Below are 24,486 nucleotides of genomic sequence, written 5' to 3'. Positions count from 1 at the left end.
AGAGGCTGGAAGTGTCCCAGAAGACTCCAGCTGTTGCTGCATGGAGGTTTACGGGGAAATCGAACCTCTGAATCCGTGCAAACTGCAGCTCCGGAGACCGTTGCTTCTGGGAGACTGAAGAGCGGCCTGGTCGCCAGGACAACATGTTGGCGTCGTTCATTTCTTCAAACCTTGTTTTGCATCCTGTCAGAGTGACTTCTGCAACGATCAAGCGTTCCTGAAAGATACGTGGTGTAACAACACCAGAACGTCCGCTCAGAGAGGTTGAGGTTTGGTGAAGCAAACACAAACACAGGACATTAAATCAGGAGACCGCCGTTCCTGTCCCCTCACATTTGGGGGTCAACGGTGGCTGTGACCTCACAAAACATGTTTTTGTCCTGACTGAAGAATTAAACCGACAATTATGACAATTTCTCATGAATGTCTAAAATAAAATGATGAAGATGACAGTTTGGACAGACGTGGACGTAAACTGCAGCTTGACGCTTCAGCGACAGCCGTGACAGGAGGTCTGATGTTTTTGGGGTCGTCCACATTCATCCAGCCCCTTTTTCTTGAACGCAACATCTCAGGAATAATGCTGCACAATCCAAGTCTGGTGGATGTAAAACTGCCACACGACTGTTCGGTGGAGGCACACGCCCTCAACCGCAATATTTCTAGTTGTGAAACTGAAGGAAATGCAGTTTTACTGGATAAAGCGGTAGACGATGGATGGAAATGCAGTTTGACTTTGTCTTTCCTCTCCTGACATATGTGTCACCGCAGAAATCCTGCATCCTTTTAGCGAGCAGCTGCTCGGAGGACCGCAGGCTGCCACACTGCTGTTGACTTAACTCTCGGGCGTCGGTTTGTTCGGGGCCCAAGCATTCCCGGAGAGACAGGTGTTGATTTTGGAGCGAGCAGGTGCAGATGTTGGCTGTTTGGAGTGTTTGTCACACCTGTAACTCTGTCAATACACAATGTGCCTTTAAAACAAAAAGAAGATGATCACAATATTGACTGCTGGATCCTCAAATGAAGGACACAAATAAAAAACAAAACAAAAGGCAAAGAAGAGTAGAACATTCTGGATTCTCTTGTTACTTCAAGCCTTTTTGTAAAAGGGGAGGTGGGTGTTGCAGGCTTTCTCTACATACAAGATGAGCACAGCAGCTGTAATGATGCAGATGGAAGTGTTTTCCTGCTACTTTGTGAGGCAGCGTGAGGATTCCTGGGACTCCTGGGGATTTTTTGCCCTCGTTGTGAACATTTACAGTTAAACTGAGCAGAGAGTGATGTTCTTCTAAATGGAAAAGGGTTGTTTAGCTCCTCAAATAGACGTTGCATCAGCAGCAACGACTCAAACGCCCTCCCTGCTTACACTCGGCACTCTAAATGTAAATGTGTTCATTTGGGTCGAACCAACATGCCGTTATGTAACCTGGCCTCGCGTGTTTCTGCTACCAGACACCAGTTTAGCACCTCAACTGGACAAATGGCTCACACCAAGTCAAACAAACAGTAAATGTTGCACACGAATGCATCTGCTACAGTTATGGTTACATAATCATAGTCATATCTGCGTAATCGGAGCCACATATGATGCAGTTATTTCTGCATGATGTGAGTTTGTATAATGCGGTTGCATCACAGTTCCAGCTCATATCTAATACATATTTATGAGATCATTTATTTGTGTGTGCATTGAAACTGATATATTTTCTTCCTCCATTGTTGTCCAACAGCAATTAAAAACACATCAGTGAGCCTCGATGTTCCTTCATCACCATGAACACACACACTCTAAAAAATAAATAAAATAAAACAAATAAAATAAAAACCGGCCTGTAAATGTGTCAGCAAATTTAACATATTCAGGGTCGTCTCCTCCCACATCACTTTTTAGTTTCAAATACTCCTTTTGTGCCACTACATTACTATGCTTTTAGATTTTTTTGAATTTTTTAGCACTATTTAGATAAAAAAAATAATTAGCTTTGCAAATTGTAAGCTTTACAGCTTTTTTATGTATTTTTCCTTAGTACCCTTGTTTAGTTGTTTGTCTTTGATGTAAATGTAAATGTTTCTTCTAAATAAATAAATTGTAAGCTTTACCCAAAATCGTAAATAATAGAGTAATATTTGGTTTTATTTGTATTTACACATCGATGCTAAATTAAGTGTGTGTGTGTGTGTGTGTGTGTGTGTGTGTGTGTGTGTCATGTATGCATTTCTAGTCTCAAACTGTCGTGTGGTTTCTGCATGTTTCTGTGATGCACATATTGTATATAAACTAGCTTTGTAAATTACTAAATCAAATTTATTATTTTAATTGAATCTAACGATTTGAGAGTACGATGCTCCACAATGATCAGCTGTTTTTGGAAATGTCCGTTTTACAGACAGGAAGTCAGAACGCATCGAGTCTGACTAACATGTTGTTGGTTTTAGTGTTTTTATTGGATTTCTTGACAAATATCGGTTGAAGATGCCACCGTGGAAGCGACAAGCGAAGGCGGCACTCCTCCACGGTTTGAGACAATCGGATAAACAATGTCTGAAACGCCATGATTGACATGAAAACGCTAAAATGAAAAATTGTAGCACCCACTCTCAAATCATTCTCCCAAGTTTAGTCAAGAAATCCAAACAGGTGGACAACCAAAGTAAGTGACGGGTGGAACAAACAGCAGCTGAGTCACACACACCAGATTTAATTTGTGTGGGATGAAATTAAAGCGACTCACTGTGTAAATTCTCAGATTAGTTTAGGAGGAAAATAAAATCTAGTTCACGAAGAAGAAATGAGTTACAACACGACGATCCCCTGAGTGATATCTGGGCCAAACAGAAGCTGCAGTTGATACAAGATGAATCTTTTATGATCCCGGTGTGAAATCGTCAAAAAACAGCAGGAAACCCAAAAAAAGAGAAATAAATAAGCATTTTTTTTTTTCATTCTCTGCACACAGTCTTATTCTAACACGTCTAATTTCTATGATGTAACGCTTCTGCAGTTCCCGATGATCAACGAGTTCGGCGAGGACACCAACTCTTACTGTTCCTTCGAGAGCAAGGAGACGGCGCTGCTGCACTCGGAGAACGGAAACCTGCAGCAGAGAGTCAACGTCCTGACCCACGAGGTGAGGGGGGGTACTTAGGAAATCAGGCAAGAGTCCTCTTTTCTCCAGCATTGCTTTGAATTCAGCGGGATTTATGGGGTCAGTTCAATCTCATTAATAATGAATGCACAGAGAAGGATTCACAAATGTATTTGTGATTTATATATAAATGACTCTCTTCTCACAAATACATTTCGTTTTAAATAAATGTAATATAAATCCATAAATATATGAATTAAAAAAATATTTGAAATTTTCATCAAAAATGTATTTGTTTGTTGTTACATGTATATACAAACTTGAATTTAAAAGACGCTTTTCATTTGTTAACTTGTTTGCGTTTGTTCGTGAACTGGTCTGTATTTATTTGTGGATTTTTGAGACTCTCCTGACGTGGCTGGATTCACAAATGCATTTTTTTCAACAAGGAACTCTCTGTAGCCAATCAGATGCCTCCCTCGTTTTCAGCCAATCACCCCATAGGGATTCAATCCCTGCGTCTGCATTAATTGAATTAAAAATAAGAAGCCAACCCTGGTGGACGTAAATGCTGAAAGATGTCCAGAACTAATTAAGCACTAAAGCCGACTGAGTGGGAGAATCGGGTGTTTTTTGGAGAAAAACTCTGACTGTGGGATCTATTTTTTGAGACGCTCTATAATTGGGAACAAACTATTGCCAAGATTCTTTTTTTTGCTGAATGTGCACGCCTCAGCAAAGAAACGTAGAAGTAGGGTAACCGGTTTTTATTCAATACAATCGTAGAAGAACGAACATTCAGCTTTACTACTTTTCTATGAGATACTTGAGCACAACTCCACTATTTTCTATGACTGCCTGAACGAGAGCGTGGGGGGAATAGAAATGAGAGATGACGGACGCAGGAAGGCAGAGGTAAAACTGGCAGGGGTTTAGAAAAATAAATCTTGAGGGCAAGAAAAGAGGAAGGAACTAGTTTCTGGGAGCAGCAGAAGCGATTAGCGCGGGCCACACAAGGTCACATGGCTCCAACACCGGGCGTTCAGAGTGATGAAAGGTGCCACGGCTCACTGAGCATGCTCAGTTGGGACCCCGACACACACACACACACACACACTCACACTAGCTTTCATGACTTCTGGGGACACTTACATTTGTTTCCGGGAGACTTCACCGTAAAATGTAACGGCTTACATTACGGGGTCGTGCACTTGTCCCATTTGGCCTCCTTAAAAAAGGTGAGTGTGTTTTCAGATTGATGTCCCCACATGACACCTAAAACACCCACCCACACACACACACCTGATCCTGTTGGCAAAGTGGAGACTTGCAGTTCTCAAGGAGAAGCAGGGAAATGCTGTCAGAGAATTTAAAAGGTCACAAAGCAAAAAAGCAAAAACTTTTTTTTTTGCAATTAAATGCAGATTAAACAGACGGCTGGCAATAGAGCATGTTGTGTATTACTTGAGTTTAGAGAATATAAGCAACTTAAGCACAATATCAAGTCTGATGTATTGCTTAATGAGGCATGGGCTGTATGTAAGAAACGGACGTATACAGAACGTTTATGGAATGCAGTTACCGTTATCAAGCCTCCAGTTTGGGGTTTTAGCCTTTGCCATTTGTTTTTTTGCAACCACTGTGAAAGAGTTCAAGTTAATCAGTTTTTCACAGACGTCTATGTAATCAGATCATCTTTTAGCAACCAGAGGAGTCACCCCCTGGTGGCCGTTAGAAACAATGCAAGTTTAAAACACGTGCACTGGCTTCCCCTTTCACAGTCCTGAGGTCTTGCATGTTTTGCATGGATCAAAATATTTTTTGGGTTATTATTATTATCCTTATTAAATGAATGTGTTTTAATCCGATTACTGCAAAGCTGGGTACGATTCCAGCGAAGAACTGTCCACACTGAGCAGAGGGGAAGAAACGAGGAGATAATAGGCCCACTTCCTGTTTGCTGGTTCACGTGGGTGAACTGCATGAAGTGCCATCCAACGGCAATTAGCAGGAAGTGGAAGTGGACTATGAAACCCTCCAATAGCCAGTTTACTTAACCGGATGACCTCGCTGACCACCTGCAATGTAAAAACATTTCCTCATAAACTAGACATTTCATATTGTCATACTTACATATATGTACATGTATATTTTAGGATCAAATACACTCGTTCTAGTCTAGAAAACAGTAGTTTATTTGATTGTGTTGTATATTTAAAGGGGCTGTTGCAAATCCAAGCTCCTTTTTCAGACTTCTTTTTATTGGTATTTTTCATCACGTTTCCATGTATATATATACTCTTATCCCCATGTATGTCACTGTTTTCTGAGAGAAAATGACAGCTGGGATCGCCTCCAGCCCCCCCGCAACCCTGAATACAGGATAAGCAGTAGACAATGGATGGATGGATGTAAAATAGGAGATTTATTCTTTAAATTAGGCTTCAAGCCTTCAAAAACAGGCTGCTTGACTTAATCAGACATGAACCCACATCCACTGGCTAATAGCAACTAAATGAAGCGAAGAACCCAAGAGGCCATTCAAAACAACAAACAAGTGAAAAGGTAAAAAAAAAAAAGTGCTAATGAGATTTGTTGTTTAATTCTCGTAAACTGTGAGGGTCTCCATCCTCGGGAGTCACGACGCTGCTCTGCGAGCATATGTTGCCATAGACACGCGAGCAGGCCGCAGCGGCGACATACCTCGTTGTCCTCTTTGTTTATCTCACTCCCTTTGTCGGCTCCCACTCTCATCCCTCCGTGTTTGTCTAAAGGCACCATATTCTTCAACAGGAAGATCACACTTCCTCGCTCCGCTTTCAAAAGTCTCTCCGCTGCGTCGCGTCCGCTGCTCCCCCCCCAAACCTTATTATGCCACAGTGTGACAGATCAGCAAGGCATCAAGGAATTCATTAACAGCGTTGAGTCGGTGAAATCATCACAAATCAGTTATCCGTTTGTCGAGGAGGAGGGGGGGAGACATGCTGAGGCGTCAGGATTATGGTGTCCTAAATTTTTTTGGTTACACAACAATTTCATAAGAGACACATTTGATGAGTCTCACAGTTGAAGTTTCCCTCCCTCTCTTTGGGAGGAAGTTTGAAAACTGACAAAAAAAAGCAAATGTATGTCAAGCTTTATTCTTTTTCTTCTTTTTGTATCTCGCTGCAGCTCCAGAAGAGAAAGGAGAGAGAGGAGCAGCTGGAGGATGTGATCCAGGCCTACGAGAAGATTCACATGGAGAAGAGCAACCTCCAGAGGGATCTGGACAAGATGGTCAGAGGGATCATTCAGACCACTTTTACCGTATAAACTCCACACAGCCGCCACATGGCCCACTAACAGTGTTGGGAGTAACGCGTTACAAAAGTAATGCATTACTGTGATGCATTACGTTTTGCTGTAACGCGGTAATGTAAGGCATTACAAAAAAAAAACTGGTAATATTTTACTCTGTACAAATCTCAGTAACGCGCGTTACAATGCATTTTAAACCCGAAATCAATTGACTCTACATTCGCGATCGCAAGATGGGCATACGCTCCACTTTTGGAAAAGTGTGAAAGTGTAACGCTACACTATGTTAATTAAGCGCTGTTGTTAGCAGGCTCCATGAGCTGGACACCGACTCACGGAGCGGGTCAGAGCGCAGCTGACCCGGCACACCGAGGATCAACAGCTGAGGGGCGGCAGCGAAGAGGCGGAGGCTCCGATTCTCCCCGTCGGTTTTGAACCGCTTTTATGTCCGCGTCGTAACGCTTTTGGTGCGAGTTTAAAACAGTAGGTTTACTTCAAAACGCGAGCGTCAGACGCTGTCAGAGCGTTAATTTACAGTGTTTTAGAGCCCCCCCTAAATGTCAGGCTTTCGGGTAATTTCGCAGCATAACACAGCGCCTTCAGGGTCATTAAAAAAGACGAACGGCAAATCTGGAATGAAAAATGTCACTGTTATTTCATCCCCGAATCCCATTCATGAACATGATATCTAATACCAGTTAACGAGTCGTTCCGTTTCAAAATTCAAATTCAAAGACAGTAATATTGTAATGTAACTAATTACTTTGAAATGACAGTAACAAGTAATAAATAATGCATTACGCTTTTGAAGTAACTTGCCCAACACTGCCCGCTAATACTGACATGATCAGTCTCACATTCTGCTGAGCAGCATGGCTGATATCATGAACAGCATGTGGACACCTCTGTGCAAACAGTATACTGTATATATATATACGCACACAGTATATCTATGTGTATATATACACAGTATGTTACATGAACTTGTGGTCCTTTAAAGGATGGCCAGTCATATGACATCCTTCATAACATTCTTGCAGAGTCTGTATTTCTACTGCATACTAAATTAAAACACCAACTTTCTCCCCGTTGCCTCATCGGGGGAAATTTTATCCTCAATACTTCACGTCGCTGCTAAATGAAGGGAACAGTAATGTTCTCTCTCTCGACGTTACTTCTACATTCGTCACTCTGAGTGTACAGCCAAGAGGAAAAAAACAATGCTTTGTGAAATGCATCGGATCGCTTTGAAATGAACAGCGGGTTCGAGAGTCAAAGTGAATCTCTCAAGATGCTTTCATTCAGGAAATGATTACCACGCCGAGGTTAGCTGCTTTTGCTGAGATGTGTGCGCATTTTCAAAACTGTATCCGAGTTACAGAATCAAAGCGGATCCGGAGCAGGTAGACACTTCCAACTGCACAGATTGGCTGGCGGCTCTTCCCCAGATCCCCTCTGTGATAATAAACCCTCTCATATGAGAGTGAAGTCCATCGAGCAGCTCCTGCCGAGCAGCCTCAGCACGTTCATGTGGGCAGAGGGATTATGGCTGTTGGAGCCGCCGCCTGCCGAGGGCCCACTGTGTCCCTGTGGCACCTCCAAATATCCTACTGGGTCCCGTTGACCGTTGACCTTCCAGCGGTGCACTCGCTAACTAATCTGCATGAGATAACTTATCAATGTGCATTATTGTGTGCGTCTAATTATTTTAACCGGTACATCAAACTTTTCAGGAATAGTTGAGGAAATAAAATCACACTTCTTGCGCACATTGTAACAGTGTTATAACATCAGGGCCAGGATATGAAAGTATATTAGAGATTATGTTTTGCAGCTTTGACTTTGTACAGTATATAACTGGGGTAACCAAATATGTCAAAAACGTATAATTATGTGCACTCTATTAACATTGCACTTGATGTGGACGAAATTACATTTTCTGTCTTCTTCTCTGCACAGAAACCAATATTCTACCATTCTTGCCCATTCTGTTTGTTACATATTAAGATATTAGACTTCCAGATTTACATTTATGCGGGTCCTTAGACAAGGAACAAAACATAATATTTGCCAATATTTGGTTTTTCACTGATTTATGCATATCATTATATATTATGTAAGATGTATTTTATGTTGGCAGTTAACAGTATTGAATTAATTTTAATGAAACAGCAGATTTAGAAATACTGTTAATAAGTGTTTGGTAGTTTCTAATCATTTTCTGGTCTAGAAACCGATTTTCTTGCAGTGTAACTGGTTTAAAACTACATGTTTACTTCTGAAAATACATACTAATAAAAGAACCGTGTGCGTGTGTATGTGTGTGATCCAGACTGGCCTGGTGGAGAAGCATGTGGAGCGGATCCTGGGTCTGGAGTCGGCCCTGAGGCAGAGGGACAACTCCCTGCAGAAACTCAACATGCAGCTGCACAGCAAAGACATGCAGTACCTGCAGCTGCACGCCGGCCCGGACACACACAGTGAGTGACCGCCGCTGCCCGTCGCAGGATCTAGTTCTGTAGCCGGGGACTACCGGTACACTGGTCTTACCGTAAATACATTCTGACGGGAACAACCAACCGCTTCTATTACCATCATTACAGTGATTATCGCCAATTCAGAGAGCAACGTCTTACTAAAAATGGAGTCCAAAAAGGTCTTGCAAAAGCAAACACTTCACTCGTCTTGGCCATGGCTCCCTCGAAAACAATATAAATCTTATCAGGATTTCTGATTAAATAAAGTTTAGAAATAAATATAGTCTTCTCAAAACGGTGCTTTTGCATCACAACGCCTCCTTTTCTGAGCTGAAAATGTCCCAAATGTTATAAAACGTAGCCCAATCTTTACCCACTAAATAAATAAATTGACCAGAGAACCACCTTTTAAGTGAGGCTCCAGAAATACTTTTGCAAAAGTGCACCAAATTTTTCCCACAAGCCAATCAGAGCAGACCGGCCTTTTTCAGGAGGTCTTAAAGAGACAGGCGCGGAAACGCAGCGTTTTAGACGGAGAGTGACTACAGATATATTCATATATTCAGAAAAACTTTGGAGGTCCCTCTAACTCTCTATGCCCCCCCCCCCCCCCCCCATGCATCTCTCATTATTGTCTATTGCAGATTTGTTTTTAGTGATTTAGCATTCTTTTATTGTTATTGTTTTGTTATTGTATTTTTGTTGTTGTTGTAAGGTGTCCTTGAGTGCCATGAAAGGCGCCACAAATAAAATGTATTATTATTATTATTATTATTATTATTATTATTAAAAACGTAAGCGCTATACATGTTTTTTGTAAACTTTATTTTCCCCTTTTAATATAATTTTCAGTCGTTCATAAACTTTATCACACAAAGCTGCAAGAATACAGTTAAATGTTTCTCAGGTTTAATTCAATCCAAGAACATCTCAGTAAGAAGGGATTTGTACTGATGGTAATATATCAGGAAAGGTGGATGATTATGTGATTATGTGAGCGCATCCAGGAATCCATTTAAAAATAAATATATAAATAATACATAAATAAAGTTAAAGAAAATACATTTAACCAGCCTAAAAACTCTTCTAATAACGGCACATCTTTTTTTTCATTTTTTTTTTGTATCATTAATCAAATCCAACAATCTGACCGGAGAAGCACTGAGGTCAGTTAATCCAGAGAACCAGATTGGACATTTCGTTCCAACTCCCCAGTCACAGTCGCAGAAACAAAACCTCCAAAATCCCGAACATTTGTTGATGCCTGCTACTGCAAATTTGAGGAGGATTTCTCAGTGTTACTGCACCTGTTGCTTCCATCTGTATGTCTGTCTGCGTCACTGAATGTTCGAAAACCTGTGGGTTCGGAAATTTGTAGAAGTTTCAAGGATGCTTAAAAAAATGCAGGTCACTGACACGGCTTTCACTGCATTTATGAGAGGAAAAAAAAAAATAAAGCGTGTGAATAACACCTTCAACCCGTATAAAGCGAGCCAGCAGACTCCCTCACTTTGAGACTGCAGCACAGCAGATAAAATATGCAGACTGCTGCTGCTGGAGAACAGATTGTGTTCAACTTAAGCTGTTCTAGAGTCAGTACATGCAGAACTCCGGCCTCTTCGAAGATGTGGGCGGCTGACGGAAACCGAGAAGGAATGTGTCATCGCCATGAAGGCTTATGATGGTATACCTCCAGGAAGGGGGGTGTGACTCTGAATCACACTCATATTAACGTCAAAAAAAGGGGTGCAGGTGCTTGTTTCTAAACTTCCCCATTTGAAACTGACATAAAGCCAATTATTCATTTTTTTATTGAAAGTTTCATGAAATTGTTAGTTTGAATATACAAAAAACGTAATCATCTTATGAAATATCTGCTAATTTACACACAATTCCACAACAGAAATCTCAACATTGGACGAAAATTCTTGTTTTATTTTGTTGACATATTAAAGTAAAACACGTATAAAAGGGAAATCTCTATGTATTACACCATAAATCCAAAAATACTGTCAACAACCGCTAAAGAGTTTTTAGGTATAAAATGTTGTATAAATGAGGCTATGAATGATATACAACATAAAAAACCTTCAGAATATGATATGAAACAGGAAACTTTAGTAAAATTCTATACATTTTGAAGTCATTACAGTTATATAATAATAAAACAACAACAACAACAACATCACCATGAAACTTCCAACTATCCTTTGCAGTCCAAGTTTTGAGCAATACAAACACCTGAATGTGTATTTTGGATGCTTTGATTCCACTAGTCTAAAAATAAGACGAGCCAAATCTCTAAAAAATCGTAAAAATGGACAAATCAATGATGAACGCTGCTTTCTCCTGTAGTTCCTCGCCTTAATTTGCGTGAGGAGTCAGAGTTTGGAAGGTAGTACTGCTGATGAGTGTAATAAGTGTGCGACTGCAGTCACAAGGAGGCGGGAGGATATAAAAGCCGATGTGCTGATATACACAGTGTCTTCTGGCTCAAGGACTGGAGTCTGTGTGAGCGGAGCTGAATCACCAACATGCCCACGCAGATCACATCACCAGGTACAAGCTGAAAAGCTGCCTGGCCTTGGAAGTAGTCGACTCTTTCACGCTAATCTATTGTGCAACAACATGACGATGAGAACTGGTGAAAATGTTGGTCTCTCCTTCCTCCACAGTGCTGGACTGCCCGGCTTTGACCCTGCAGAGCTCCCGCAGCCTGGACACCCTGTCCGACCTGAAGCTGCAGCGGCTGGAGGCGGAGCTGGAGGGGGCGCGCCGCGAGGCCCAGGGGGCGTGTCAGAGGGAGGACGAGCTGAAGGGGGAGTGCGAGAGACTGAAGGAGGACATGAGGATGCTGCAGAACAGCCAGAGGGACAGGGTCAGCGCTCGCTCGTTTTCAAGCAACACGGGGGGAGGTGGGATGCACTGCAGCAGGAGGAACGGGCCATTGTGCAAAAAAAGCCCAACAGATTACGTTATTATGTAATCTGTCTGCTGCACTCTGGGTTAAAACATATGCAACGGTGGTCATCCAATAACAAAACTATATACAAGATGAGGAGTAGTGTTATTCAAACAGACCCTTTCTTTCTCTCACAGTTTTCTTCAAAAGGGCAAACACATTTTATTAATAATTTGATTAATCTGACATCATTTAGATTCCTACGTTTGTTTAAATGTGCATTAAACTCAACAGAACATCTATTACATCAAAAATAATTTAATCATCTTAATTAAAAGTATTTTCATAACTTGCTTTATATATGAAGCTCCGTTTAGAAACAAAAACAAGTGAGCTAGAAATGAGCTCCGTCTGTGAAGTGTGCATGTAGGTGTCACTTTGGGACTTTGTGAGTTAAAGTCAAGGGTGCAGAAAGCTGAAAAGCAACTTTGCAAGATATTTAAAGTGTTTGTGAAAACTCTCTTAAGAGTTAAGAGAAGTGATACTGCAAAACCCCAGATTAGGTTAACACATATACATATACAGCGGTGGTCATCCAATAACATCCAAAAATGATGAGCACCGTTAGTCAAAGAGCTTTAAAAAGCACCAGACGGCGACATATATTTCTGGCTCCGGTGGGACACAAACCCTGACCTTGCCAGTTTAGTGTCAAGCTGTAGGCATTGAGCTGTGAAGGGACTAATGATCCCGACACAGCAGTGGATCTGGACTCCAGCCAGGACCTGACAGAGGACTGCATATGCATCTACAGTTTCCCCCCATTAGTGCTGCAGTCAATAATGTCCATACAGGAATTGTTTGCGAGTTAGACGGGAAGATCGATACCACGCTGTACATTAAATGTGAAGCTTCACTTAGACGTGAGAGAGCGGAGCTAAGAAGAACCAAACGCTGTATAAGACATTTTTAAGTTAACATTTAACTTAAATGAACAGAACGCACTCTGTGAAAAGGGTTAAAAGTATAATATACAACATTAAAAAAAGATTGTATACAAAATGTATACCATTAATGTAATGGTGTCTGCAGAGGTCCCATGCAATCAGACTGCTTTTTGCAGACAGAGGAGTCGCCCCCTGATGGCCAGCAGCGAGATTGCATGTTTAAGGCACTTCAGCTTTTGCTTCACTTGTCAGAACGGCAGGATGCCGCCTGGTTCTGTTCGGTGGGTTTTATTACCTTCAGAGGGCAAGGCTAGCTGTCTTCGTGCTAATATATATATTAAACGCCACGTCACAGCTTCTCATTAGCCTCTAAAAGTAGGACAAAATCTCAACTTTCCAAATTAAGTTCTTTCACTTTTTGTTTGCTAAAAAATAACAAAATTGGCAGCAATGCTTGGATGACTTCACCTGCACACATACTGTATAGTCATAAAAACAGTTGCACTTAAACACGCACAGTGCTTGAGTAATAATAATGACCAGGAACCCACTTTCAGTCGCGTCCACTTTATTTCTGACGACGTTACCTTTCAAACATGTCGCCTCGATGGGCTTGTGCTGTCAGATTTTGTCCAATATACTACCAGCACCTGCATGCTAATCTAATTTCACGCTCTACTTCGGCAGGAAATGACTTCTCCGTGCAAGCAGTGTGATGTGGAGTGGATAAAGAAGGTGGGAGATGAGCAGTAAGTGACCACGGCCGATCTCTGGGGGAGGGAGGGGAAGAAATACAACCGGGATGGGAGGAAAGCTAGTTATGTCAGGCTGGAGAGAGATATTGTCCTGCTGTGACAACCCTCATTTGAAACATGACCAGCTAACTGGCTTCATCACTAATAAGTGAGGGTGTTATTCTTCCTGTTTACTGTAGACGTGTGCATTCAGCTGCAACACCATTGTTTCTGTGTTAAACATGTGCTCGTTTTGGCAGGAGGCTCCAGTGAGCAGTAGGGGGCAGCGTAAGCACAGTGTAGCACGCCTCCCTGTCCTGTGTCCTCATCTCTGTGAGACTTTAGGTCTCTTCTCTTTCGCCCGAAGCCACTCAGACCAGCAGCGAGCAACAAGCTGCTGTTTCTGCTCATTTCTCCGTCGCTAACAAGAAACAAAGAGGAAAGAAAGCAGCTCGACCTCATGCCTTCGTCAGGTATCCCCCCCGAGCATCGCACGGCTGCTAAGAAGGTGCTAACAGGTGAAATAAAAAGTAAAAAAACCACAGCAGGTTGGGCAGATGTCTCCCACACAGTGAAACCCCAGAGGTGTTTCGATGGGGAGCAAACTGAAAGCAAAGCGGCGAGGTGAGGCTGAGCTCGATGCTCGGTGTGGTGGAAACCCACTGCTTTTTCCAGACCTCAGTCACCTTCTGGTTTTACTCAACAATATCACTTAACTCCCACTGAAAACCTACAGTGCCTGCGCCTTTTTCTCGTAATTGGGCTGGTTTAGTGTAAACTGCACTGATTGATATAGAAAGGTTTGCTGTGGAGCATATTAACGCACCACCTTTGCCATAATAATGATAATATTCAGGGACAACGTGACGATCTGTAGGTGTATTATTCAGCCCGTGTTTGTTCCTTGCACGCCTCCACCGTGAAGCTTAAAAGCTACTCTGGTTCGCTGGAATCAACTGAATCGATGGACTAATGAAACCTTCACCTAAAGATTAATAAACTGATGTTTTATCTTATATTAGTGCAAGTTTGTGTAATGTTTTCCTCTCTTCTCTGTCTGTTTTGTACCAGTCACATCTTTCATGACCAGATTTGTGTCGAAATACCCCCCCGACTAATCCCTCTTCAGCTTTCAGAAAACAAGAGCTGTTTCCTATAAATCACTTTAGAAATCGATGTTTAGTTCGGTTTCGGCAGTAAAACTAATGTTAGCTTAAAGCAAGAAAACCACTTAGTTAGGTTTAGGAAAAACGTCTTGGTCAGGATTAAAATAAATACGTAGCGTTTTTAGGCCAATAAAAGCCTAAAGTTGCCCTAAGTTAGCTTAAAGACAGAGTAGCTGATTCTATACAGAAACACTGTGTTATATTACTTGACATCCTCGCAACATAACAATAGCAATGAATAAATGAAAAGCTCTGACATAAAAAAAAATAAAAAAGCAGGACTGTAAAAACCCCGTCCAATCAAAAACGTCAGGTCGGAGAAAATAATTGGACGGCCTGCCTGTCTGTCAATGTTTACTTCCTGATTGCCGATCTTGAGCATTCGTTGGGCGTTCTGGGAGTGGCTTTGACCTGAGGTCTGGTTGAAGGGGGCGGGACTTTTTCAATTCAGAGGTGCATTCAAAGTCAAAATCTCTGTGTTTTTTCCAAATTACCTATTCAACCGTTAAGGCAAGAAAACCGCATAGTTTAGGGAAAACCGCTTGGTCAGGATTAAAATAACTACGTAAAGTTAGGGTTAAGCAACAGACAGTTTTTAGGTTCACTTTGGGTCGGGCGGTCCAGAACACCCGCCCTGTGTTGTTTGGACCCATCCACCACCCCACCCGCCCATCATGAGCTGTATTTGTCATTATTTAACACTATCATCAACAGCTCTGAATGGATTCATTTAATTTGTGTGTCATGACAAAAAAAAAAAAACTTTCCATTGGTATCGTTTTCACCTCGATAAGAAATATTTTGAAAAGCTGCCACTCTCTAACCAGGCCAGAGGAATATCTTAAAACACAACCACAGTTACAAATGTATAAGAATATGTTAGCACCACATCAGCATGTAAGCCCCCCCCCCCACACACACACACTCAGTGTGAGTGACTGAGCTCCGGCAGGTTTTGAAAAAGAACATTTATTATTACTCAGATCTCACAGGCAGCAGCTCTGTCTTTGAAACGTCTGATCAGATCAGAGGTCAGTTTTCTGCCCACACAGTTCACTTCATCTCCCACACACACACACACACACACACACACTTTTGAATCTGATTGATTCAGTGGTGCAGATCTTTCATCAATGCTGCATCTGCATGTTTCACGCCCCACCTACCCACTCTACTGTACAGTGTGTTCACAGGGTTACAAGGAGAGAAAAACAAAATAAATGCACAAGAACACACGCTTGCTAGAAAAAACGTCTACGAGTATTTTTAGACACGTGGGGACAAAACCAAAAGGCCTGATTTCAAAGACGTTTTTTATTTGTTCACACGCCTGCTTTACTACCGTGAGCGAGAGGCGTCACGGCCTGACACTGATTGTCAAAACACCAAAAAGCAAGCAGCAAAATTGAGAAGTGAGACAATACGAGTGTGAAAAAGGGGGGGGGGAAGGTGCATCAATGTAAACAGAGACAATCGTTGTACGACAGAGTAGAAAAGAAGTCGTGAAAGTGGAGAGTCACCTGAGAGGAGATTATATTCCACCCCCCATGCCAGTAAGTCACCTACTCAGTGTTATTTTCCTACTGATGCATTCAAGGTCTTTATGTTTGCAGAGTTCAGAAGACCCCAGAACCATGTCAATGTCAGCAACAGGTTCCACCGACCACAAGGGTGGGGGGATGGGTTGTGAGTCATAGCAGGGAAAAGTAGGTGGGCCACTCGCGAAAGCCAACTAACCAGTGGAAGTTGTGAGTTGTTGTTTTTTTTAGCCTCCTTGAAATGTGTGTTCTCTTTTATTTGAGATGTTGGGGTGATGAACCCATAGCAGCTGCGAGGTGGGTTTAAAAAAACAAAAAGGGGGTGTGAAGAAGCAACATGCATGTTTTTCAGAGCTTTGCAGATAAAATGTGAAGAGGTGCAGAATAAGATGGTAGTTCCATAATCTGCTGTTTATTAGTACAAAAAGACGTGTTCCTCTGATGTACCAAGCAACAGGCTTGACACACAAGTGGGAAGACTTGATTAAGCTGGTGCGTGGGCGCGCCGGGGAAGACACTTAATTCAAGTTTTTATTTGCTGTGTAGGCAAGTGGTTTTCTTTTCTTGTCTTGTTTCTTCTTCTTTGTTTTGTTGCTGCAGTGGAAATTCACATTTGTTCCTGTTCATGCTGCAGAAATCATCCAGGATGTGTGTTTTTATCTGCCACAATCTCTACGGAGGTTGAGTCAAATTAAGATCAACAAAAAAGGGTTTAAAATTGGTTCATCTTTACCAGATCTGAGACTGGCACTCGGTTACAAAAACATCCGTGTTTCATGTCTTTTCTGCTCCTTTAGTCTTCATTTAAACATTTAAATATGGATGAAAACTTTCAGGGGTAGATGTTTGTGTACATACACAAAAAGACAATCCACAGTATTTTAATGATTATTCTTTAATTATTTTAAAGAAAAAGCATGAAATTGCTAAAATCCTAATTTACCTAATAAAGAATGAAAACGTATGAGATGGTTGGTGGTGAGCATGTAGGTTTTGCAGATGTGCAAAACTATTAATTCTGAAGAACATAGAAGTTTGTAACCTGGATGTTATCAAAAAGTCTTAATATCCTGTGAAAGTTACCCTTTAGCTTCACATTTGTTATTTGCATTCATGAAAAGAATGAAACCTTTGAAACGCTGCTGTTGATAGAAGAAGAGAAGAAAATGACTTCAGGGTTGGATTTCAGGGTTTCTCGTCTCACCACTATTGCAGTGAACGTTGTAATCTCCTGCCATCAGTGCTGGGGTGAATGAATTTCAGGTCAAGACTGGGGGAGTTGATGATAACTGGTTAGACATTTGAGATAAGCAGCGCGTTATCAGATCTGAGGGCAGCTGGCAGTGACGGCTTTAGTGGTTTCTATCTGAGTAGAATCCTCAAAGTGTCTGTACTTTCAACCACTAACAGTAAATATCTGATGGTTCCTTAGGTCGGCCTGTGTAACGCCTGCATGGAGGTGTACTTTGCGTCGTGATGCTCAGATCAGTTTTCCTAGCTAATGACTTGACTCAAAGTCAGCTCGTTGCCATGGCTGAAAGGCACAGAAGCACGGAAAGCCCACCGTCCTCGTGTACTGCGTCTTGAAATAGAGTGGCTCCGTCGGCGCGGCCCCCGAGACAGTCGTGACACATCTTGCACGAAACCGTGTGATATTATGCACTTCAAACATTATGCACCGTGACTTGCTCTAAAAATATGAGCTGATGAGCCTCTCAATGAGTTTCATACATCTGATTGACGTCCAATTTTAAATATTCGTAGTAAGCTCCACTGCCAGGGCGGCGTTGTGTGTCTGTGATTGTCGTGTGTCTGTGATTGTCGTGTGTCTGTGATTGTGTGTTTATTGTTGCGTCCTCTGCCTGCAGGGTGAACCTGGCTCTGGCCTACACGGAGTTGACGGAGGAGCTGGGACGCCTCCAGGCGCTGAGCTGCAAGCAAACGGAGATCCTGAGGAAAGCGTCGCAGGAGCAGGCTAGTCCAGGTTAGCGTGGTGGGAAAAATATATCTAATATATGTAATATATCCTGGCTGGATTAAAACAGAGTAGTACACAAGATTACTACGTGTAAAAGTTGATGAGTATGACTTTATGATTTAATTATTGATGGTATCAAGTTTGTTTGTACTTGTTTCTTTGTACTGCAGGAGCGGTTTGTATACTGTTGATAGTCCCAAACTTTTTCTGGAAACCAGACAAAAAAAACTGTAGTGACCTAATTCACAGTTGGCCTAATCTATAAATCATGACAAGAGTGAGTTTGTGCATTTATGAAAGGTTCCTTTTTTACTGCCATTTACGCATCAACTAAAATTATCTTGAAGAGGTTAACCAGCCATTTAGAAGCTATATTTAATCTATATTAATAATATATATTTACATTGCAACTTTGTTTTCCGCATCATTATTTAAAACATTCACATGTTAAATAAATTAATTTAAGATGTTCATTCTTGGCATTTCCTCTTATTAGCAAAACGAACGGAACGCATGCTAGCCTTTCATATTAGACGTTATAAGTAGCTACAGTTATCAGAAGAATACGTACACTCGAGCGCCCCCATGTGGCTTGACTGCAGATATTAAATGTTAGATTAAAGACTATTCAAACATTTTTTTTTGGATGACCATATTATATTATATTCTTCTAAAAATAACATTGCAACTTGGTTTGTCACATTCTCAGATGTTCACTATTCCAGTATCGAATAAGAATTAACAACTCATGAGAACAATATTGCTATGTCTACATAAACAAATGTGAATAATGCTTAAACTTGGTTTATTCTGTGGTTTGTCTCTCACAGAAAGAAAGAGAAATGATTTAAGAGATACTGGATTATTTACATAAGCATTATAATCCAATCCAATCCACTTTTATTTATAGAGCACATTTAAAAACAACAAAGTTGACCAAAGTGCTGTACAAGTCAAACAAATCACACAGAGTTAATAATACATGTATTATTAACATGAAATCAAAATGTTATCTAAAAATAAATATCAAGCTCCTAAGTGCAACATATTTTATCAGCCCTCATTATGTAAAACTTAATAAAAAAACAATATTACCTACCAAAATGTCGCGGAGTGGAAATACTCCGCGACATTTCCAAGTCATATTTGGATGTGGATTAACATTAGTTAACAACCAAATGTGTTCGTAATATTTTGTAAATTTAACAAAATTCCTTATTAGGCCGACGCTGGCACTTTATGATGAAATTAGATGCGATTTAAGTGCAAGCTAGAAACTAACACGGACACGTTGTTGAGTCCAAATCACAAGTGCTAAACAGCAGCAACGCCTCTTCCCTTCCTGCACGCAAACAACGTCTCAACTGTGCATCTATGACCGCAGACCAGAAGCACATGGCACGGCATCACCGACCTGTAGATGGTACAACTGGAAAATGATGTTGCACTCAGAAATGAATAACTTTTCATTTTTTAAAAAGTGGGGAAAACACAGAAAACCCCAAACCGACACACCTAACTTCCCCCCAAAGTCGTGTTTGGTCACATTAATATAGAAAAATGCATCTGGAGTGGCACTTCTTCTAATTAGTTACAGGATGCAAAGAGTAACACGATTGCCTCTCGGCTATCCCCAACGACACAAAACAAATATTTTTTTTTGTGAGTTGTTGAAATAATCAGAGAAGTGGGAATTCATGTGGAGCCATAAAAATTTCTCCTGGGTGTTTTACTGTAAGAGTGAGTGTTTCGAAGCACAAACACCCCCTCCCCCTTTAACACCTCTACTAAACAGCCATAAATGATGTTTCCTCTTTAGTATGGGTAGTGGAGCTCTACAGAGGTGACTGACTCATCATCATCTTCTAATTACACCAAACTGTGCAGAGCTATTTTTTTAAATGAATGCACAGAGGGTCAAAATGTGAAGATTGTACTGTAAAAAGGTTTATTTTTGTAAAATACTGCAGATAAAATGCATATTAACTGAGTGATTTGGTACAAAAGTGTTGCAGATGTTTCCCCTGCTGTTACACCACATGGCACGCTAAATTATGTAGACACCTGAAAGGCCTTGGATGGAGTTTGGATCACTCCAAACTGGGGACAGCAGTTCTTTATGGAGCTGGCCTTGTTTTAGGGGCGTTTCGTGACAAAGACAAAACACAAACTAAAGAGAGGCAAGTCTCTTTGATCCAGTTTGAATTGTGCCATGAATGACACATGATGTATACATCCCCCAAATCCTCCATCCGTCTTTTTTCATGCATTTGTTTTTCTCCCTCCAGTCCAGCGCCACTCTCCCATCCACCACCAGCGCCACTCTCCGGTACCTCAACGCCACTCGCCCATCTCCCAGCGCCATTCTCCGGTCCCCCCCCTGCCGCACCACTCCCCGATCCAGCAGAGGCGCTCCCCGGTGCTGCAGCGCCTCTCCCCAGACATGCACCGCCGCTCCCCCCTGCTGGACGTCAACGACGGGCCGGCCTCTTATTCCTGTCGGCCGCCGAGCCAGCACCTGAGGGCCAGCTTCCAGGGCCGCCGCAGCTACTCCGAGGTTACCGACCCCTCCGCCTACCAGTGCCCTCCACGCTTCTCCCTGGACCCCGTCTCCACCCTGCCCAAGCCTCGGCCCTACATAGAAAGCTACGCCAAACAGCAGCCCCAGCATGGGGGCTCTCCTCGTGGCGGACTGCAGCACAGAGGCTCACCGTCACCACATCAGGGTGGTGCAGGAGGAGACGGGGGTCTCGGGGAGAGCTCCATGCGCCACTCAAGGGAGATGCCGTTCCCGCTGTCTGAAGTGGCCCACCTGCGTTTTGAGCCGCCGCCGCCTTCCACACCGGCCCCCCAGCCCCCGCAGTCCTCCGAAGACGAGGAGGAGTGGACCTGCCCACATCCCATCAGTCCACCGCGGACGCTGGGCGTGCTTTCTTCTGCGGCGCCTGGTGGCGCCATGAGGGGCCCGGCGTCCTGCTCAGTCTTCCCCATCCCCCAGAGGTCCAACACCCTCAGCTGCCACCCACAGCCGGGCTACATGCTGGCGGAGCACGCACAGTCCTGGCCTTCCATCAACGTGAGTTCAGACAAAGTGTAAATCTGGATTACATCTATGTAAATGAGTTGAGTGTCACAACTGTAGTTACTGTGGAAGTGCTGAGCTGGTTCACCGAAAATGACTTGTTTTTCACACTAAGACTCTTTCCAGTCTTTTTAACACTGCATGTCACAGTCATCTAAAGGCCTCCGCCTTTATCATGTCGCTAGTTCCTTTAAAGTAATTACTAAACAGAAATACTTCCTTTCTGAGAGTGAGATGAGAAGGTTGATATCAGTCCGGTATGCTTAGCCTGGCTCTGTCCAAAGATAACAAAAATGTCAACACCTCGACGGCTTATTAACGCATTCCATCTCATAAAAGGAGGAACTGCAGCAACAATAATTGTGGTTTTAGAGTGAGTTAGTGAACTACTTGCAGCCGGTGAAAATGCTGTGCACAGCTTCCTCAAAGGGAGGTTTGGTGTCACGGTTTCACCAGAACCACTCACTGACCAAATCTGGCAACCCACGCTACATCCAGAGAAGGCAAAACAACAAAAAACAACAAAAAAAAGGAAGCCCAGGATCTAGGAACTAGAGGCCGAGGGCCTTCAGAGGATGTGTGGGTATCCCTGGGTAAACTGACAATAAGGGGATTTCTGAGTAGTAGTTCCAACAGATGTGCTTGGGCGGCATTTCACATTTGCAATTCCTGCAAATGTGAAATGGTTTGATTCCGAATGACAGCATGACTTTTTTTCCTATGGTGATCCTGAAGTTCCTCCTGTCATTTCTACAGTGGTAAAAATTGCACCAAATCTGAGTAATAAATAGTGTTGAGATATAACAGAGGATGGGTCCATTCCATCGTAATGTTCTTCTACACAGTCACTGTTAGTTTTAATTTATTACCTAGCGTTTATTTCAGTCATTCCAAAAGAGACAGACACCTTTCTTTTAGTCTTCTCTCTAAACTCAACAGTGAATCAGAGGTCGAGTGAGCATTTCCACCTGGATTTGCTCGATTTCACAGCAAAAATCCAGACGTGATAATCACTCACGAATGGGACTTTGTCGCCTCCCACAGATCGACTGATGCAATCCAGTTAAGTCGATGAGTGCGTGTGATTTATCCTGACGTCTAACTCCAGTGTGTGTGTGTGTGTGTGTGTGTGTGTGTGTGTGTGTGCGTGTTGCCCTGCAGCTCTGGATGGAGACCGAGGAGAGCGACATGCGGAGCTGCCCGCTCTGCCAGCTGATATTCCCCATCGGTTACCCTGACGATGCCCTCATCAAGCACATCGACTCCCACCTGGAGAACAGCAAGATCTGATTGCCATGGCAACAAGCCCGCACACATCAGCGCAGCTCCTCTTATAGATTATGTAACAGGATTGTCAGGGAGTTTGCCAAGTGGGAAGTCGATTTGTCGGTTTAGCTACGCGCGATAATCTGGGATGCATATTTCGGAAGAATTTAAAACACGGGTCTCTCCTGGACTCTGGAGTCCGCATGCAGAGTCCTATTCCAGATCGCCCCTGCAGACAGCTCTGCCCTATAATCCCCCCGGCTCTCTCTGGTTGCCGCCGTTTAGTTTTTGAGTCTTGTTGCGTGGTTTCCGGCAGTTTCAGGTATCGTGCCGTTTTTTAAGCTTCACAGTGTCGTGCACTTTGATTTAGCAAAGTAAGTAAAGCCAAAGACGAGGTGTGTGAGGTGCAGGGGGGCTGCATGTCCAACGGTTTGTTTCGGTGTTCGTTTCTCACCCCTTAGCTTTAAAACAAGGTACACCTGCTTGGAGATTATGTTGCAGAGGAAGCTGCGTCGAGGACGGTGGTCTGGTGGAAGCTGGATTATTGAAAACGATCTGAAAGATTCAGGATTAGTCGTTTCTGACTGATTGATCGGGGTTTTGATGCAGGTTCGATTTCACTCCGTGGCAGTTTAAGAAAAGTGTAAAACATCCCAGTCTCACATTTAATCTGCTCACAAAACAAGCTAGAGAACATGAATGTGAAAGTTTAAGTAACCATGAGGAATATATCTTTATGCTTGCGGCTCGTTCAACAATCTAAAGTATCTTCGCACTTTAAGTTGGCGTATCCGCTCTCAGTCCCCACATACTGTATATTTTTCACTTATAATTTACTATTTATATTGTCTATCTGTACGGCAAAAAAAAAATATCTATTTTTCCAAATGTTAATGCGTCATACGTCTCAAGTTGGCGTTTCTCCCATGCGCTTGCACTCTGCTGTACATAGCAGGGGGTCGAAGGTCAAAATCCCACTGTGTCGGATACTTTTTCTGTACAAAAAGATTTTGAAACTGGGATTCTGCCCGGTCTTCCTAAAGATCTGAACAAAAACAACAGTTTGATGTCACATCTGCCCAGACCACCCAACAAAAAAAAACAAAGAAGACAAACAGATGCATGAGATCGAGACTTTGGACCTGCTTCAAGGATGAAAAGCGGCAGACTTTTTTCGTGGACTGTATTTCTATCTCCAAAATATCAGCAAAAGTTCTCTCTGCAGGGTTTCAGCAACGATAACACTCTTCTTTTGATACATGGGTTTCGTTTTTATCACAAGTGGAATCTTAACTCGAGAATCTACTTGTGGGACTTGAACTTCTTGTTTTTTTGAGAAAAAAAGGAAAAAAAAACACAACAAAGTTACACTGATGTCAGCTTATCTGAGGCTTTCAGTTCCATGTGCAGTTTCTAACGTAGCGTAGGGGGGGCGTCCCTACGCACACACTCATGCATTTAAACTGGTTGGAGGTTGCCGAGAGGTATAATGTGGTAGATTACAGCACACAGGACAGCGATTGTGGCAGTAGGATGGTGTAGGACCACGGCTTCAAGGCCCTGCCCCCCACTGAAGTACTCTTGAGCAATCAAGACGACTTTCCCCCTGAACGTTGAAAGAAAGAGTTCTTCAACGGAGGTCAAGGAATCTCAGATTAAAGGCTAGCTGGTTTATTTCAGTGGGTTCGGACAGTTAATGGAAACATCGTACTCACCTGGTTGATTGCTGAGATCTGCGAGAGCGCTAGCATTACTGAAAACGAAGCCAGACGAGTTGCTGAATCGTTGTCACTAGCGAGCTAATAGCTAGCTCATCCGTTTACACTCCTCCCCCCTCCCCCCCCCCCCCCGTTAGCAAACTTGTTAGCTAATTTGCTTAGCTTGGTGAATAACAGGACAACAGATTTTATTTTAAATAATTAAAGTGAAGGGTGAATGGCTACGATAGCTTCCTCCATTTTGGGGGGGTTTCGGCTTCCAGTTCCCTCAAAATGCCAAGACGGCTTGCTTTTG

The 24,486-nt window shown here is 42.6% G+C and overlaps 1 protein-coding gene across 1 annotated transcript in view; it reads left to right on the top strand.

The window, feature by feature from the left end:
* tbkbp1 (TBK1 binding protein 1) overlaps nt 1-24,237 on the top strand; it is a 47,139-nt gene extending 22,902 nt beyond the window's left edge. The window contains exons 3-10 of the mRNA XM_084040260.1: nt 3,003-3,128; nt 6,258-6,362; nt 8,716-8,863; nt 11,536-11,738; nt 13,397-13,458; nt 18,016-18,131; nt 20,414-21,201; nt 22,369-24,237. Coding sequence (XP_083896386.1) covers nt 3,003-3,128; nt 6,258-6,362; nt 8,716-8,863; nt 11,536-11,738; nt 13,397-13,458; nt 18,016-18,131; nt 20,414-21,201; nt 22,369-22,497 — 1,677 coding nt within the window. The 3' untranslated portion in view covers nt 22,498-24,237. The remainder of the gene's footprint in view (nt 1-3,002; nt 3,129-6,257; nt 6,363-8,715; nt 8,864-11,535; nt 11,739-13,396; nt 13,459-18,015; nt 18,132-20,413; nt 21,202-22,368) is intronic.
* Nucleotides 24,238-24,486: the final 249 nt, after the last annotated feature.

The sequence above is a fragment of the Eutrigla gurnardus genome, assembly GCF_963514095.1.
Source record: "Eutrigla gurnardus genome assembly, chromosome: 22".
Taxonomy (NCBI): Eukaryota; Metazoa; Chordata; class Actinopteri; order Perciformes; family Triglidae; genus Eutrigla; species Eutrigla gurnardus.
This window is presented reverse-complemented; position numbering and strand designations above follow the sequence as displayed.